General features: G+C 39.8%; 1 protein-coding gene across 2 annotated transcripts in view; it reads left to right on the forward strand.

Moving 5' to 3' along the window:
• Positions 1–14,045, forward strand: part of Lpcat2 (lysophosphatidylcholine acyltransferase 2) — a 60,707-nt gene that overhangs the window by 12,689 nt on the left and 33,973 nt on the right. For both annotated transcript variants that reach the window (XM_046434918.2, XM_046434919.2), the window contains exons 5-8: positions 1,317–1,377; positions 2,227–2,285; positions 5,092–5,126; positions 7,244–7,298. In XM_046434918.2, coding sequence (XP_046290874.1) covers positions 1,317–1,377; positions 2,227–2,285; positions 5,092–5,126; positions 7,244–7,298 — 210 coding nt within the window. The remainder of the gene's footprint in view (positions 1–1,316; positions 1,378–2,226; positions 2,286–5,091; positions 5,127–7,243; positions 7,299–14,045) is intronic.

The raw sequence follows: 14,045 nt of genomic DNA on the forward strand, positions 1-14,045 counted from the left end.
CATGCAAATGTTAAAGTACCAAAGGAGTGTGGCTGACCAGGAGGCTTTAGAAACCAAGGCTTCTGAGGAACAATTTAAACAGTGATTGAGAAGAATAGCATTTGTAATTAGGGTTTGATTTTTCTCTTTGGATCAAAAAGTATATCTGCAATAAGTAGGTGGGAGGTGAAAGGTAGATTTCACCTCATTTTGGTTGTTTTGAGGAAGAACTTTCTTTCTGTCCAGAGGAAGAATAGTCTTGCTTTGGGATCTCTAGAATTTTCTGGCATTGGCTGAGCAACCGCTATTCCAGGGCCGGAGTGGGCGGGTGGGGTTATTGTAGAAAACATTCCAACATTACTGTTGCTGGGTGACCTAATGCCCCTTCCAGCTCTGAGGTTTTATGGTTCATTTCATGGCTGCTCCTTGTTAGTTATGGAGTTGTAGAATTTGCACTGAATACAACATTATATCTTTCATAGGAAACCCATTTTTTAGTTTGGAGGATGGAATCACACTGCATATATAATAATTTTTATTTTAGAAATAACCTGTAATTATAGCAATTTAACTCAATAATCTTTTCCCTCTCTGTTATAAAATACATATTACTAACTGCGTTGAGTGCAAGAATTTTACTTTTATTTGATGTTCTTAGCACGTGGCTCATAACTAAATTTTAAAAGCTTCAGGAAACCAAGATGCCATCTAGTCGGGTTAATGGAGGAACTAATCATACTTCTTGTTCTCCACATGGAAAACATAAAGAAATACATTAAAAGCTAAAACATATCCTCAAAAAATAGATAATACGTTGTATTCCATCCATCGGCTAAGTCAGGTCAGCATGAAGCAATTTTCTCCTTTGTCCTCAAGACCTCTGTGAACTCTGTTGTGGGAGTGAACATCATTTAATGGGAAAACTGAGACAAAGTAGGTGGTTATTTGGGTAAGGATGTGTAGCTGCAAGGAGGGAATTTAATATGCTTTGCCTAGTGTATACTTTGACCAAGACTTACAGCCTCTGTATTTTTTTAAAATTTATTCAGATCATTGGTAAAAACCATCATTCAGAAAAATGTAGTATGTTTGTAAATTAAGCATATTCTCCATTCAAAGCTTAAATTCATTTTCTAAGAACCTAAATGGCTAAACTGTATTTCTCTTAGAAGAAAATTGAATAATCTGGTTTGAGCTTTCAGTAGAATCAAGAGTTAGCTTTTTATTTCATTTTTGTTTTTGAAGCATTCGCAGCTGTTTGTGAAGTCATAAGAAAGCGAATAAGAGGTAATCTATTCATTAGACTGAAATATTAAATCTATTCCTTTTCTCCCAAGATACTAGTTTTCCCAGAAGGTACTTGTACTAATCGTTCCTGTTTGATTACTTTTAAACCAGGTGAGATAAATTAATTTATGTATTATAACAAAGTAGTGTGGAAGATTTCTCAAATGATTATAGATAGCAGTACACAAAGTAATGCTTTAGATTGCTCTGAGCATTTCCTTTTTTTCTGATAAAAAGTTTTTTATGTGATTCCACAGAACTTAACTCCTTCACTTTCTCTTTTGGTATCATAACCTCTTCTTTCTTATAGGGTGTGTGTGTGTGTGTGTGTGTGTGTGTGTGTATGTATCTACACACACAAACTGTAGATAATTTTCTTTTCCTCCAAGGAACACTTGCATATCCCCAGGGTCCTCTGATGTGAAGTGGAGTCCCTGTTTTATTATGGCTTTTCAAATGCCCTCCGTGATTCACTCCCTTTTGAATACTGGGCAGGTGGTCCTGAGCATAACTCTTGACCCTTTTTTAAAGGTTTTGTTTGGCTGCTCGAATGTACATCCCTGAAGTGATAGCTCACTTCTGGCAACTGTGGTAGTTTTCACTTCAAGGAGTTGTCTTTATCTTTATCTAGATATTCTTATTTCTCTTCATCTTGATTTTGTCATTACTGCTTTGTAAACAAATCTTGTTGAATAATAGGTATTTGGGAAATGCACACAAATAAGGAACGAAATATGTAAATGCCTTCAGCACAGGATTAAATATTTGCTTGACTGATTCATAATTTTAAAAATTCCTCATTTTAGTAAACACTAGGCATTTGCCAACACATGCAATAGATTCTGTGATCTGTACTTGTAAGCCATCAGCGTACTTACAGCATTTATAATTGATTTTTTTCTTATTGTAAAATTTTTATTCATATGAAAACCGTATGACAAAATTTCAATGTGGTTCCAGGAGCCTTCATTCCGGGAGTCCCCGTGCAGCCCATCCTCCTCAGATACCCCAACAAGCTGGTAAGCACAGTGTTCTTCTGTGGGAGCAATTTAAATATTCCAAACAACCTCCTGCTCTCAGACCCCTTTTCCTGTGTGAATAAGGAAAAGAATAGATGAATGGTGAAGGAATCAGCAAGTTCATTCTGCTTGCCGTGGCTGGTTTTCAAGATAGGCACATTGTTGATACCAATATTAAATATCGTTTTATTATTATGAAGCTTCAGGAAGACATTTCTTAGCCTCTGTTGTCACTGTCTGATTAAATCCCAGATGTAGGGTCTCACTGGACAGGATAGTAGAACTTTGTAATTTTAATTAAGCCTAGAAGGAGACTTTTCCTGATTTAGAGGTCATTACTGATGGAGAAGGGTTGATACAGCAGGATAAATTTGAGAGAAGCTTGATCTTTAATTACTGGCTCAGTACTTATGAGCTGTGTGACCCGTGGCTGGTAGCTTGATGAAATAAGGAAATATATGAAAGCACTTAACACCCTGTTCAAAGTCCAGAGTTAGCTCAGGAAATGCTGTTTTCCACACAGCTGGGTATGTTGTTGTTCTCTGGATGTAGATCGTGCCACTGTTTCCCAAAGACTTTGGGGGGGAATGCTTTGGTTCTGAAAGGACTTTGTTTGCTAGAGAATTTATATAAAAAGCAGGAGATAACTGTTAGTTATCTACACTATTTAAGATTGAGAATTCTCCAAAAACTTAACACCAAAAATACAAACAAATAAATAACGCAATTAGTAAACTGGCCAAAGAACTAAACACATGCTGGGCTCAGTGGTGCACACCTATAATCCCAGCGGCTCAGGAGGCTGAGGCAGGATCTCAAGTTCAAAGCCAGCTTAACCAAAAGCGAGGTGCTAAGCAACTCAGTGAGACCCTGTCTCTAAATAAAAAATACAAAATAGGGCTGGGGATATGGCTTGGTGGTCGAGTGCCCCTGAGTTCAATCCCCGGTACTGCCTCCCCCAAAATTTAAAAAATGAATAAATTTAAAAAAGAACTAAACAGACATGTGTCAAAAGAAGAAATACAATTTGCCAACAAATATATGAAAAAATATTCACAATACAAATCAAAACTGCATTGTGATTCCACCTCACTCCATTCAGAATGGCAGTTATCAAGAATACAAATAATAATGTATTGGCAAGAATGTGGGGGGAAGGTACACTCATATATTATTGGTGGAACTGCAAATTAGTACAGTCACTCTGGAAAGCAATATGAGATTTCTCAAAAAACTGAGAATGGAATCACCATATGACCTAGCTATCCCACTCCTTGGTATGTCCAAAAGACCTAAAATCAGCATACTATAGGGTACAGCCTCATCAAAATTTATAGCAGCACAGTTCACAACAGCAAGCTATGGAGCCATAGCTGCATTTTAATGGATGGATGGATAAAGAAAATGTATAACTCAGCCTTAAGAAAGAATGAAATTAGGGCATTTGCTGGTGAATGGATGGAACTGGGGACGGTCATGCTAGGTGGAGTAAGCCAGATTCAGATACTCAAAGGTCAAATGTTCTCTCATATGTGAGAGGTAGTCCAAGATGGCAGGGGGTAGTGGGGGAAGGAGAAAGAAAGGGAAATAGGGGATACCATCAAAATAGAAGAAAGATCAGTGGAGTAGATGACAGGGATTGAGGAGGCAGGAGAAGGGACGGGGCAAGGGAACAAGAGTGGAGTGAATCTGACCCAACCTTCCCGTGTGCATATGTGAATATACCACAGTGAGTCTCCCCATCATGTCTATCCACAAAGACACTGGAAAAAAACCCTAAAGGTAAAAAGCAGAAAGATTAGTAGAGGGAAGGGAACAGGGGAAGGAGGAGGAGAGGGAAAGGGAAAATACTGGGGACTGAATTAGAGCAAATTATATTCCATACTTTTATAATTATGTCAAAATGAATCCTAATGTTGTGTATAACTAAAAAGAGTCAGTTACAAAAAGAATATTAAAAAAGATTAACAGTTCTCCATCAATCCATCTTTCTATTCAGTGGCTGTTTTCTCAACCTTGGAAAAATGAAATTAAAATAAAAAAGCAAAATTAGAACCATCAAATTTTTGCTCGTTGTACCTCTGTTTATAGGTTGATTTTTTTTTCTGTATACTCAAATTCTTTCAATATGCATTACTTTAATCTTTTCTCCCAAATAACCCCTTCCTTTTTTTTTTGAACTGTTTATTGTAAATAAACTGTATTCTGTTTATTGTAAGAAAATTCATTTTCTAGATATGTTCATATTGGGAGAAAATAGCTAAGCATGTGTACTAGTTTTTGTAAAAATTCAGAATAATTTTTTCCACAAAAAGATCCATAGTGACATAGGAAGATGGGTATTTTGCTATGTAGAGACATATTCTAAGATTTCATAGGTCAGTTCACCACTTTTAATAATAATGTGCTTGTTTCATTTTTCAATGCATTATTTTTAATTTCAGGAAAAGTATACATGAATCCCAATATTAAAATGAGGTCTTTGGGGCTGGGGTTGTAGCTCAGCGGTAGAGCACTTTCCTCATATGTGTGAGGGTTCAACCCTCAGCACCACATAAAATAAGTAAGTAAATAAATAAAGGTATTGTGACATCTATAACTAAATTTTTTTAAAAAAAATTAAGTCTTTCAACCAGAAATATGAAAAATTGTGCTCTATATGTATAATAAGTGTAATGCATTCTGCTGTCATATATAAATTTTTAAAAATTACATAAAAATGTTCATCATAAAAAAAAGATAAGGTCTTTGTTTTATTCGATATTTTCCTTCTGAAATAACTACTTGAATACTTTTGTCATTGTAGGATACTGTGACCTGGACATGGCAAGGATATACATTGTAAGTCATCTCTGTCTGTGATTAGCTTAAATACATTTTACTTCAGGGAAGAAAATAAAAGATCATTTATTTCTTCTTTAAAACAAAAAATAAAGATTTGAACCAGAGTCTTAAGTACCTGATGTCTGCAGAGAGCATCATGACTTCGCCCAGTAACCCCTGGTATCTCCCATGTGGAGAATTCTAGCCAGTGTTCAAATGGGCCTCAAGGTTTTTATTTTCTTATTTTTCTGTTTCCTCAAGTTTTTGTCTTCTGACTTGTAAGGAGCATTGCAGTGACCAGTTTCCATCATATTTAGCTTGAGTTTTGCACTTTCACTTGCATTGCAGATTGAGCATCCTCTAGGGTCTGCATCGAGACTTTACCACCCTGTTTTAAGCAGTTCAGATCACATTAGTTGCACGTCCTGCAATAGCTGGGATGTGTTTGATGTAAGTTGAGAAACCAGCTCACTGGGATTTCAGTTCCGTTCTTGGATTTTGAAAGTGCAGGGATCAGCAGTTTCTCTAAGCACTTGAGTGAGGACAGCAACAGTTTCACTATTAACCGAGCTAAAAATGGGCCTTGAAAAAGAACAGAACCTGTAGAACCGCACTTTGCTTCAAGATCTTTTGTTTAGTTCCCCTTGTAAAGTCTGATAGGTGATGACCACTTGGAAATATTTAAAAGGAAATCATCATTTGCCTTCAAGAACTCTGCCAGATTCTTTGAAATAATACATTTTAATGAGAATGGGTGACGAATGGGTCAGTGGAATAACCCTTCGCACATGTGAAACAATTACGGTCCTGTTATGCTTCCGTAAGGGATGTGTAGACAGTACATTATCCTCTACTTTGTAAGAAATCTGTTTATTATTAGACTTCATGCCACCATGATTTTGAGTAGCTGGTTCTTAGCTTTTATGCAAGAGAGAATTAGGAGAAATAAGTAGCGTCACGAACATTTTAGAAATAGATGTTCCTAAAAATCGGGTGGGTACATATTTATACTTCCTGATGTGTGTCATCTTTCGGGCCTTTCCAAATTTAGTTCCCTATAGAGATAGTGACTCTGGGTTCATGGTGTGGTCAGTATGGTTTTTTTGGGGGGTGTGGGTTACATAACAGTTCAAGCTGACATTAATCAAATAAATTGCTTTCTGGAGAGGGAATGGGATAGAAAATAAAGTGGCTTATTCTAGTCTTCTAACCTGGGAAGATGTGATAAAGGAAAAAAGAAAACAAGAGAGTGAATTCAGGAAACTGAAAAAAGATACTTGAAGAATCAGGGATTTCTTAGGACTTATAAACAAACAAAATCTTTAAAAAGCACAATTTTGTGTTTTCCAAATGCCACATTTTGAGACCCTGTCCCAAAATGATAACATATTTAATGGAAGTGGTTAATTTACTTCCGAAATTTCTTGTTTTAACTGAAGTTCTTGTTTGACCCATCACTTCCTCAAGTATGTCTCTTAAAGTAATTTTTACAAATAAACAGTATTTAAATTCCTTTCTAGCAGAAAAGGGTTGATTGGTCGTTTTGTTAAACATATAGTCTAATCCACTCTGCCTGATTTCTGGATCAGCTGACTAATGAGGCTAAATTAAAAAAAAAAAATCCCACAGAAATCTTTCCCAGGGGTTCCAAAAATTGTCTTTGAAGAGGTAGCTAACCACTTTCAAGAAACAGTGCTATACTCAGGAGCTTCCCTAAAAATGTGCCTTTGGATAGCTTCTCAAGCAGCTTAGGCCTTTGAGTCGTTGTTGTCAAGGAAACTTCAAATTGGGGGTTTACACTGCTGGGCTGTGGTTCTGACTCACAAATGCATATTTGGTATGGCATTTGGTATTTTAACTTTAAAATGGTTGTCTCAGTCCAAGAAGTATTTGACCTGTGGTGTAGCATTTATATGCACTTATAGCATTATAGTAAATATATGTATATAAACATAAATGTGTGTGTGTGTGTGTGTGTGTATATATATATATATATATATACATATATATATATATTTGCATGTGAATTAAGTGTTCTGTGGTGGCGTTCTTGTGTAGAGAAAGTCTGTGGAGTAACATTAGATGCTACTTGTATTACCACATAAAGATATAGCCCTCTCTTTTTTACTTTTCAGCATCCAGCTTTGTGTTTTGACTTTCTGCCAGCCCTTCACAAAGGTGGAAATCGAGGTAAGTCATTCAAAATATAACCTTGGAACTTGAGATTTGGCTTTCCTTTAATTTTGAATTTCTGGTCTGGAGAGACCAGATGTGAAGTTTTACCACCTTTAAAATAAGCTCTGTCTTTCTGGGCATGGTGGTGCACACCTATAATCTCAGCAACTCAGGAAACTGAGGTAGGAGCATTGCAAGTTTGAGGCCAGCCTCAGCAACTTAGCCAGGCCCTGCTTCAAAAAAAAAAAAGGTGGAGAAAGAAGCTCAGTAGTAAAGCACCCCTAGTTCAATCATATAAATCCGTACTGTCAAACCGAACCCATGGAATCCTGTTAGGGAAACACCTCTAATCTAACTTCTGGAAACTTCTAAGATGTAACAACCCTGGCTGGACAGATTTGCGTCCCCTGATCACATCTCTTATGCCTTCAGTGGTGACCTCTACCAGGCTGAACCTTGTGCTTCTGCTCCCTGACAAAAGGAGAGGGGGAGCCCACAGTAGCTGGTGGAGCCCACAAGTCCTGGAAGAGGAGGTCTGTGAAAATCAGGGGGAGAGCTAAGAAGGCAGAAGCTCCCCCTTACAGTGTCATTCCACATGGGGAGCCTAAGGCAGTCCTGCTGGGAGGTGGCGGTCTCTTGGTGTGAGTTTCAGTGGCAGATGGGGAGCTACAGAATAAGGAGACCATTTGGAAAATTCTGGCCAGATCTTTAAGACTCTGGAGGTTGGTTTTAGGTACCAAGTGATACCCTCAGGGAACTGCTAAAGAGGGTTAGAATATTGGGTCTGAAAACACTTGCCTTGTTTCTAATTGCATTCCTGTATTAACAGAATGAAAACCTTCAATTTGCATATGTAATACAGAGCTCTGGATGCGGGTCTGTGGAATTTAATTCATAACAGGTCTGTTTTGCTTTGTTGGCTGGTTTAGCCACTCAGCCATTTAGAAGTTGTCAGTAATTCCAGATGATATAGGAGAGCAAATTATATTTCAGAATGAGTTTAACTTCAGTGAAATGTTCCTTGAGATTTGCATGTTGCTTGCCTTCCTTGAAACTGTTAGTTTTATTTCACACCATTTGTTTTAAAACCAGCTCAGCATCTCAGCATGACAAAAAAACATAGTACCAGCTCTTGGATGTTTCTAGGAGAAAACAACAACTAATCCGTGCCCTTTAGGAAGTACCAGGGTAAACAAAATGGATTAGGTCTCTTTTCTCAGTACTTTTTAGGGCCTTTGAAATATTGGACCGAAGAAGCCATTTTTCTCTGGATATCACCTGAAACCAATGTTTCATAGAGTATATTTCAGGAAGCCCCAGATCATACAATTCCTAGATACCCTGAGCACAGATCTTTCTTTTGCAATAGCTGCTCAGGTAGTCTAGTCCAGTTCTCCTTTTCTAAATAAACAATAAAGCCCATAGTTAAAACAGCCATGCTGTCTTCTCTGCAAATGTGAAAGATGTCACTCTCTCTCTCTCTCACACACACACGCACACCTACACACACACCTCTGTTCTTTCCTCCAAATTGACCGCTCTCCAGCTAAAACAAGACCTAGCAACAGATGTGGAAGTGCACAAGAACTGTACCCCTTTGTTCTGCACAAGTGTCAGCGGTCAAACTACATTACAACAGAGGTATGTAAATTCCTCATTTTTGCCCTGACTGCTATTACCACATTTCCTTTCTGTGTCATGACTTTCTTTCTTTCTTCTTAAAATGACAATATTTGCATTCTCCAGCTGCTTCTGAGACCTGCTTAGATAATATCTTCTGGCCAAAGAAAAGAATATACCCTTTGTTCTGTAACTTCAGAAACAAAATGGCTTTCAGCTGGTTGAAAACAGTTGACTCAGTGGGGATTTGATGTATTTGAATTGTGGTGTGGGGTGAGAGGGTGGGAGTTTAGGGACTTCACTTTAGTCATCTTCTTTTAATTATTATGTAATTATTTTTACAATGCTGCCTTTCACCCGACAACTCCAATTACTTTATGATATCTGAATATTTAAATTCCCCACTGTTCAGATATAACTAAAAAGTGTATCTAAGCAGCCCTCAGTCCCTGAGTCTGTCCACGCCCTGGCTCAGGCTGTGAGCAGCTGGGCCTTGCCGCTGAGGTCCATCTTTTCCAGCACGTCTGTAGAGGCAGAACTTGAGCCTCCCACATAGAGGTTGGTTTGAGGTCTCTGTTCTTTTTGTTCCCGTTTCAGTGTCTTGGTGGTTGGGAGTGCTCCCCTCTTTTCTCTTTTACTTTAAAAGTGACCGAAATCCTTGTTACTGTTTTAGACACACACTTAGAACTTCTTGAATACTAGATAAACCTAATTCAAGGTGTATCACTCGAGAAGATAGTCTTAAGTTTGTGGCTTGTACAGTGAACTTTGAGAGGATTATTAAAGAGCTCTTCTAGACACTCTTAATTTTGTGAGTCACAGGACATCTCAGAATATCGACGTGTCCTTTAGTTTCACACGTCTCTAGTCAGGAATGATGATTACCAAACTCTTCACTTGTTTGAAATCTAGTGAATATAATAGACAGGGAATTTTCTTATCTCCTTTTCTCCATCCCTCTCTGCTTCACCAACAGAGAGATTTATTTTTGGAAAAGATATTATTTTATTGACTCTTGGGTATTAAAAAGGTAAGTTCCAAACCTCATGCCCTGTGGAACTGTTCTGGGCATCCTTGAGCAATGACGACTGTGAAATGATTCACTGAAAATTACCCTTTGAATCGTAACATTGCAAAGTGGAAAAGTGATCACCTCATCAAGCAGCCACCTCACGGCCACATGTGTTCTCTGTGCCTGTAAGCCAAGAGTTTATCAGGGCATTGGGAATAAGTTAGCCAGCAAGAAGCATTGCAAAATATGGCAGAAATTAAGAGCCTCCTAGAGGACTTGACAAGAGAGGGTTGGTGGTAAGTCAGACCATGGGGCCACCAGCCAGTTTCTGAATGCAAGCTTGACTTCTTTATGGGCTGTATCTCAGGATGCATTCAAAGTATGTTAGAAGCCACTCAGTGTATTACAGATGCATTAAAATGATTTATCTGTCGGCATGTAGACATATTTGGCTTTGTAAAATTCCTTTACAAAGCTCTTAGTGGGCTTATAGTGGCTGGCATTAGGCCCAAAATCCTGCTGAGCAATTCATTGCCTTCAGTAATAGAAAGGAATTCTTTTCTCATTTGAAAAGAATATCTGATTTAGGAAAGGACTGTAGTTAATAATGAGTGTTATGGTCAGCACCTATACAGATAAGTCACTTTTTTCTATTTATTTTATTTTATTTTTTTTGGGGGGGGGTGGTGGTGCCAGGGATTAAACTCAAGGCATTCAACCACTGAGCCCCATCCCCAGCCCAATTTTGTATTTTATTTAGAGACAGGGTCTCACTGAGTTGCTTAGTGCCTTGCTGTTGCTGAGTCTGGCTTTGAACTCAAGATCCCTCTGCCTTAGCCTCCTGAGCCACTGGGATTATAGGCGTGTGCCACTGTGTCCAGCTGTTTATTTTATTTATTTTTGTGTGAGGGTATGGTGCTGAGACTGAACCCAGGGCCTTGGGCATGCTAGGCAAGCATCCTATCACTGAGCCACATTCCCAGCCCTATATGTTACTTTTTTAGTCTTCAAAGAGCCAGTTACATAAGGAAGGTCAAAACAGTTGTGTCTCTCCCTCAACAATGAGGGCATACTCTGAGGAAGGTGTTGTTGGGCGGTTTTGTCCACTTGCAAACATAGAGTACACTTGTACAGACCTAGATGGGAGCCTACTACACTCCTGAGAGATGGGGAATATATTGGCTGGTGCATGCTCACCACAGACTTGTGTTTCATGTTCCTGTGCTGAACACAGTGGGTGGTTTAACAGTGCTAAGTACTTGCAAATCTAAAAGCAGAAAAGGTGCAATAAAAATACAAGATTTTCTTAAAAAGGTACATCTCTATGAGGCACTTGAGTAGAGCTTACAGGAGTAGAAATCTGGGTGAGTCATTGGGTTGCTGTAGACTTATCAAAATAACCAGATACACTAAGAATTGTTTGTAATTTTGAATCTAAAATAAACCTTTTAGACAACTTCCATCTTATAACTACACGCTCCCCGCCACCTTCCCCACCCCAATACATACTGTTCTAACCAAGCTAATTTCTTCTGGACTTGGTTAAAATGTATGAATACTAGTAGAGAATGGAGCATTGTAAATAGAGTATTTATTAGCTGGCAGTTCTGTTCCAGTTCTGTTACTGCCTACCTGTTTTGTGCTCAAGAAAATTACTTCAACCTCCCTAAGCCTGTGTTCTCTCTGGACCATGGTTACAGTAGTATCTGTTCTGTAGGGTCACGGGGACTTAATAAGGTTTCTTATGTGCTGCGTGTGGCAAGTGTTCAGTGCCTGTTAGCTTTTATTTCCCTTCTCATCTGGATGTATCTCTCTCTTCTTTGAGGGAAGAAGCATCGAATTACTCATAAATATCTTCCTTCTTTTGCATTTTCTGTCTTTGAAGACTTAAAGAAAAATCACAGGAAGAATTAGAACCACACATGTGTTAAGATTGATCTTCTAAATTCTTTTCTAATAGAAGAAAAAAGAAAAGATTGAACAGAGTGTCATCGCTCATCGGTCTGTCTGTTCCCACTCGTCATTTATTTAGCAGAGAGGAATGTGCTTGATGCGGTCAAGACACATTGAATAAACAAGTTTTCTGAGCACTGATGTCCAGGCCTGGCTCTGGTTAGTGGGAGCTGTAAATATCTTGTGCTGTTTAAGGCCCAAGAGGAGGTGGGGGACTATGGGGCCAAAAGCATGATCTAGAGGTGTTACTATGGGAAATGTGTCAGCTAGTCTGGTCCTCACCTGGGAAGGGTGGTACAGTTAAGGGGGTGTGGGGGCGGGAGAGCCGTCTCAGGTGCAGTAGCAAAGGGAATAGAAGTTCCCAGAGACCATCGTCTTTCAGAAATCGGAAGTGGCCTGCTGCTGGCCAGGGAGGGTGAGGTCAAGGTGGGATTGCAACCTGAGAGGCAGCAGCAGCAGCAGGTGTGACTTCCTGTAGCTTCCCTCCCCTGCCTCTAATAGGAGGGAGAGGGTGGGATCCAAGGGGTCTATGGTGGTCTCTGTAGGTGGGCAGAAGTGAGAGTGTCCAGGTGACAGAGAGGCTCTAGGAAGTGCCTGTCTCCCACACCCAGGCAGATGTTGCCAGAGGAGGGCGGGTAAGAAGGGGTGAATAGTCCTGGTGTGACCATGACGTTGTTGCAGTCTGTGAGGGACTAGATGAGGGGAGAAGCAGTGCTCGTGGCCGATGGGGACGCTGACTGAGGAAGGGTCGAGGAAGAGGTGAGGGTCACGTTTGCTTCCATGGCTGAGGTGGAATTGAGAAAAGTGTAGCTAGATGAAGTGACTCTGTGATAAGGTGTCACATGGGCCATCAGTGTGAGTACTGAGCATGATGAGAGAAGATGGAGGAGGAAGGGAAAGTTGGGGTCCTGCAGTCCTTGGGGTATTTATTTAACTGTGCACTAAGGGCCATACCAGGTAGTAGCAATCAAGTTCTCCTCTTTTTGGCTAATCTTCCTCTCCAAATAAGGGGCGTGTGTTCAGGCTATGAATCTTGAATGACTTGGTACAAAATGGAAATGTAGTCTGGAGGGCCAGATTTTATCTTAGGAGAGGGGACTCTTTATTAGAGTTTCCACTGAATTGCTTCTCAGGAGGCATGGTGCCCTCAGGGCCCAAGAGGGTCCAACCCAGGCTTTTAGTTATTTTATACTCCAGTTGGAATGTATTTCCTCAAAAAATAAAATACCTTGCCAATATGAGAGTAATTAAAAATCATTTTATGGAAAATATTGCCTGCACGCATAGAAACCAGGCCCACAGCTCGAAGTATGATGTTTGGTTAACCGTGTAGCAGCCATTTATGTTTCAGGGTTTTCAGTGTGTGCTTTTATGACCTATAAATCAAGTACATTATAAATAGTCACTTGGCTTTTTTAAAAAATGAAGAATTATTTGGCATTGAAAACTTTCTTCCTTATACCATTTTGCAGGAGATTTTATGAGCATTGATTTTCAACCAACTTTCTCCTTCCTTGAGCTTCCTACTAAAGCAAATAGAAAAATGTTTACTATCAGGATGGGGGGGGGGGAATTTTTTGTCTTGTTTATTCGTTGAGTTTGTTGTTCTGGATACTTAAGTGATAGGGGGACCTCTGGTGGCTTAGTGTATTTTTCCACCTTGAACAATAACTGGAAGGTCTGTTGAAAGCTAAGGAAAGGACCTTAGACCATCTGGTCAGAGCTTCTCACTGAGGGGGGAGGGGCCTGCGGCCCTGGAAGACTACAGGACTGTTCCAGGCTCCCATAGCAGAGCAGCGGCTGAGGGCTCGCTGTGCACCATGCCCCCCCTCTCCTTTGGACAAATCAGTAAAATGAATTTGAAAAGTAAAGTGACATGTAGCATGTGCTTCTGTAAGTCCTCGACGGTTTTTCTTAAAGGTGCCTTGCACACACCCGTGCTCTGCTTCCTGCATTCCAGGGTGCAGGCCTTGCGTGGATCACTGTGGGGGCCTCCAGCCTTCCCCTGCTCTCCTCCTCTTCTTCTTGGGTGCCTCCTCTCTATACCGCTGAAGTCACTGCTCAAAACTAGGGACTGGGTCTTGTCTTGCTTAAGCATCTCTGAGTCACCAGTGCCCATGATCGTCAACATGATTAACGAGATTTGAGAACAGGACAATCTGGAAGAAGTGGCATCT

The sequence above is a fragment of the Marmota monax genome, unplaced genomic scaffold (genome assembly GCF_021218885.2).
Source record: "Marmota monax isolate L192 unplaced genomic scaffold, Marmota_monax_Labrador192_F-V1.1 WCK01_AAM20220418_F8-fsc00024, whole genome shotgun sequence".
Classification (NCBI taxonomy): Eukaryota; Metazoa; Chordata; class Mammalia; order Rodentia; family Sciuridae; genus Marmota; species Marmota monax.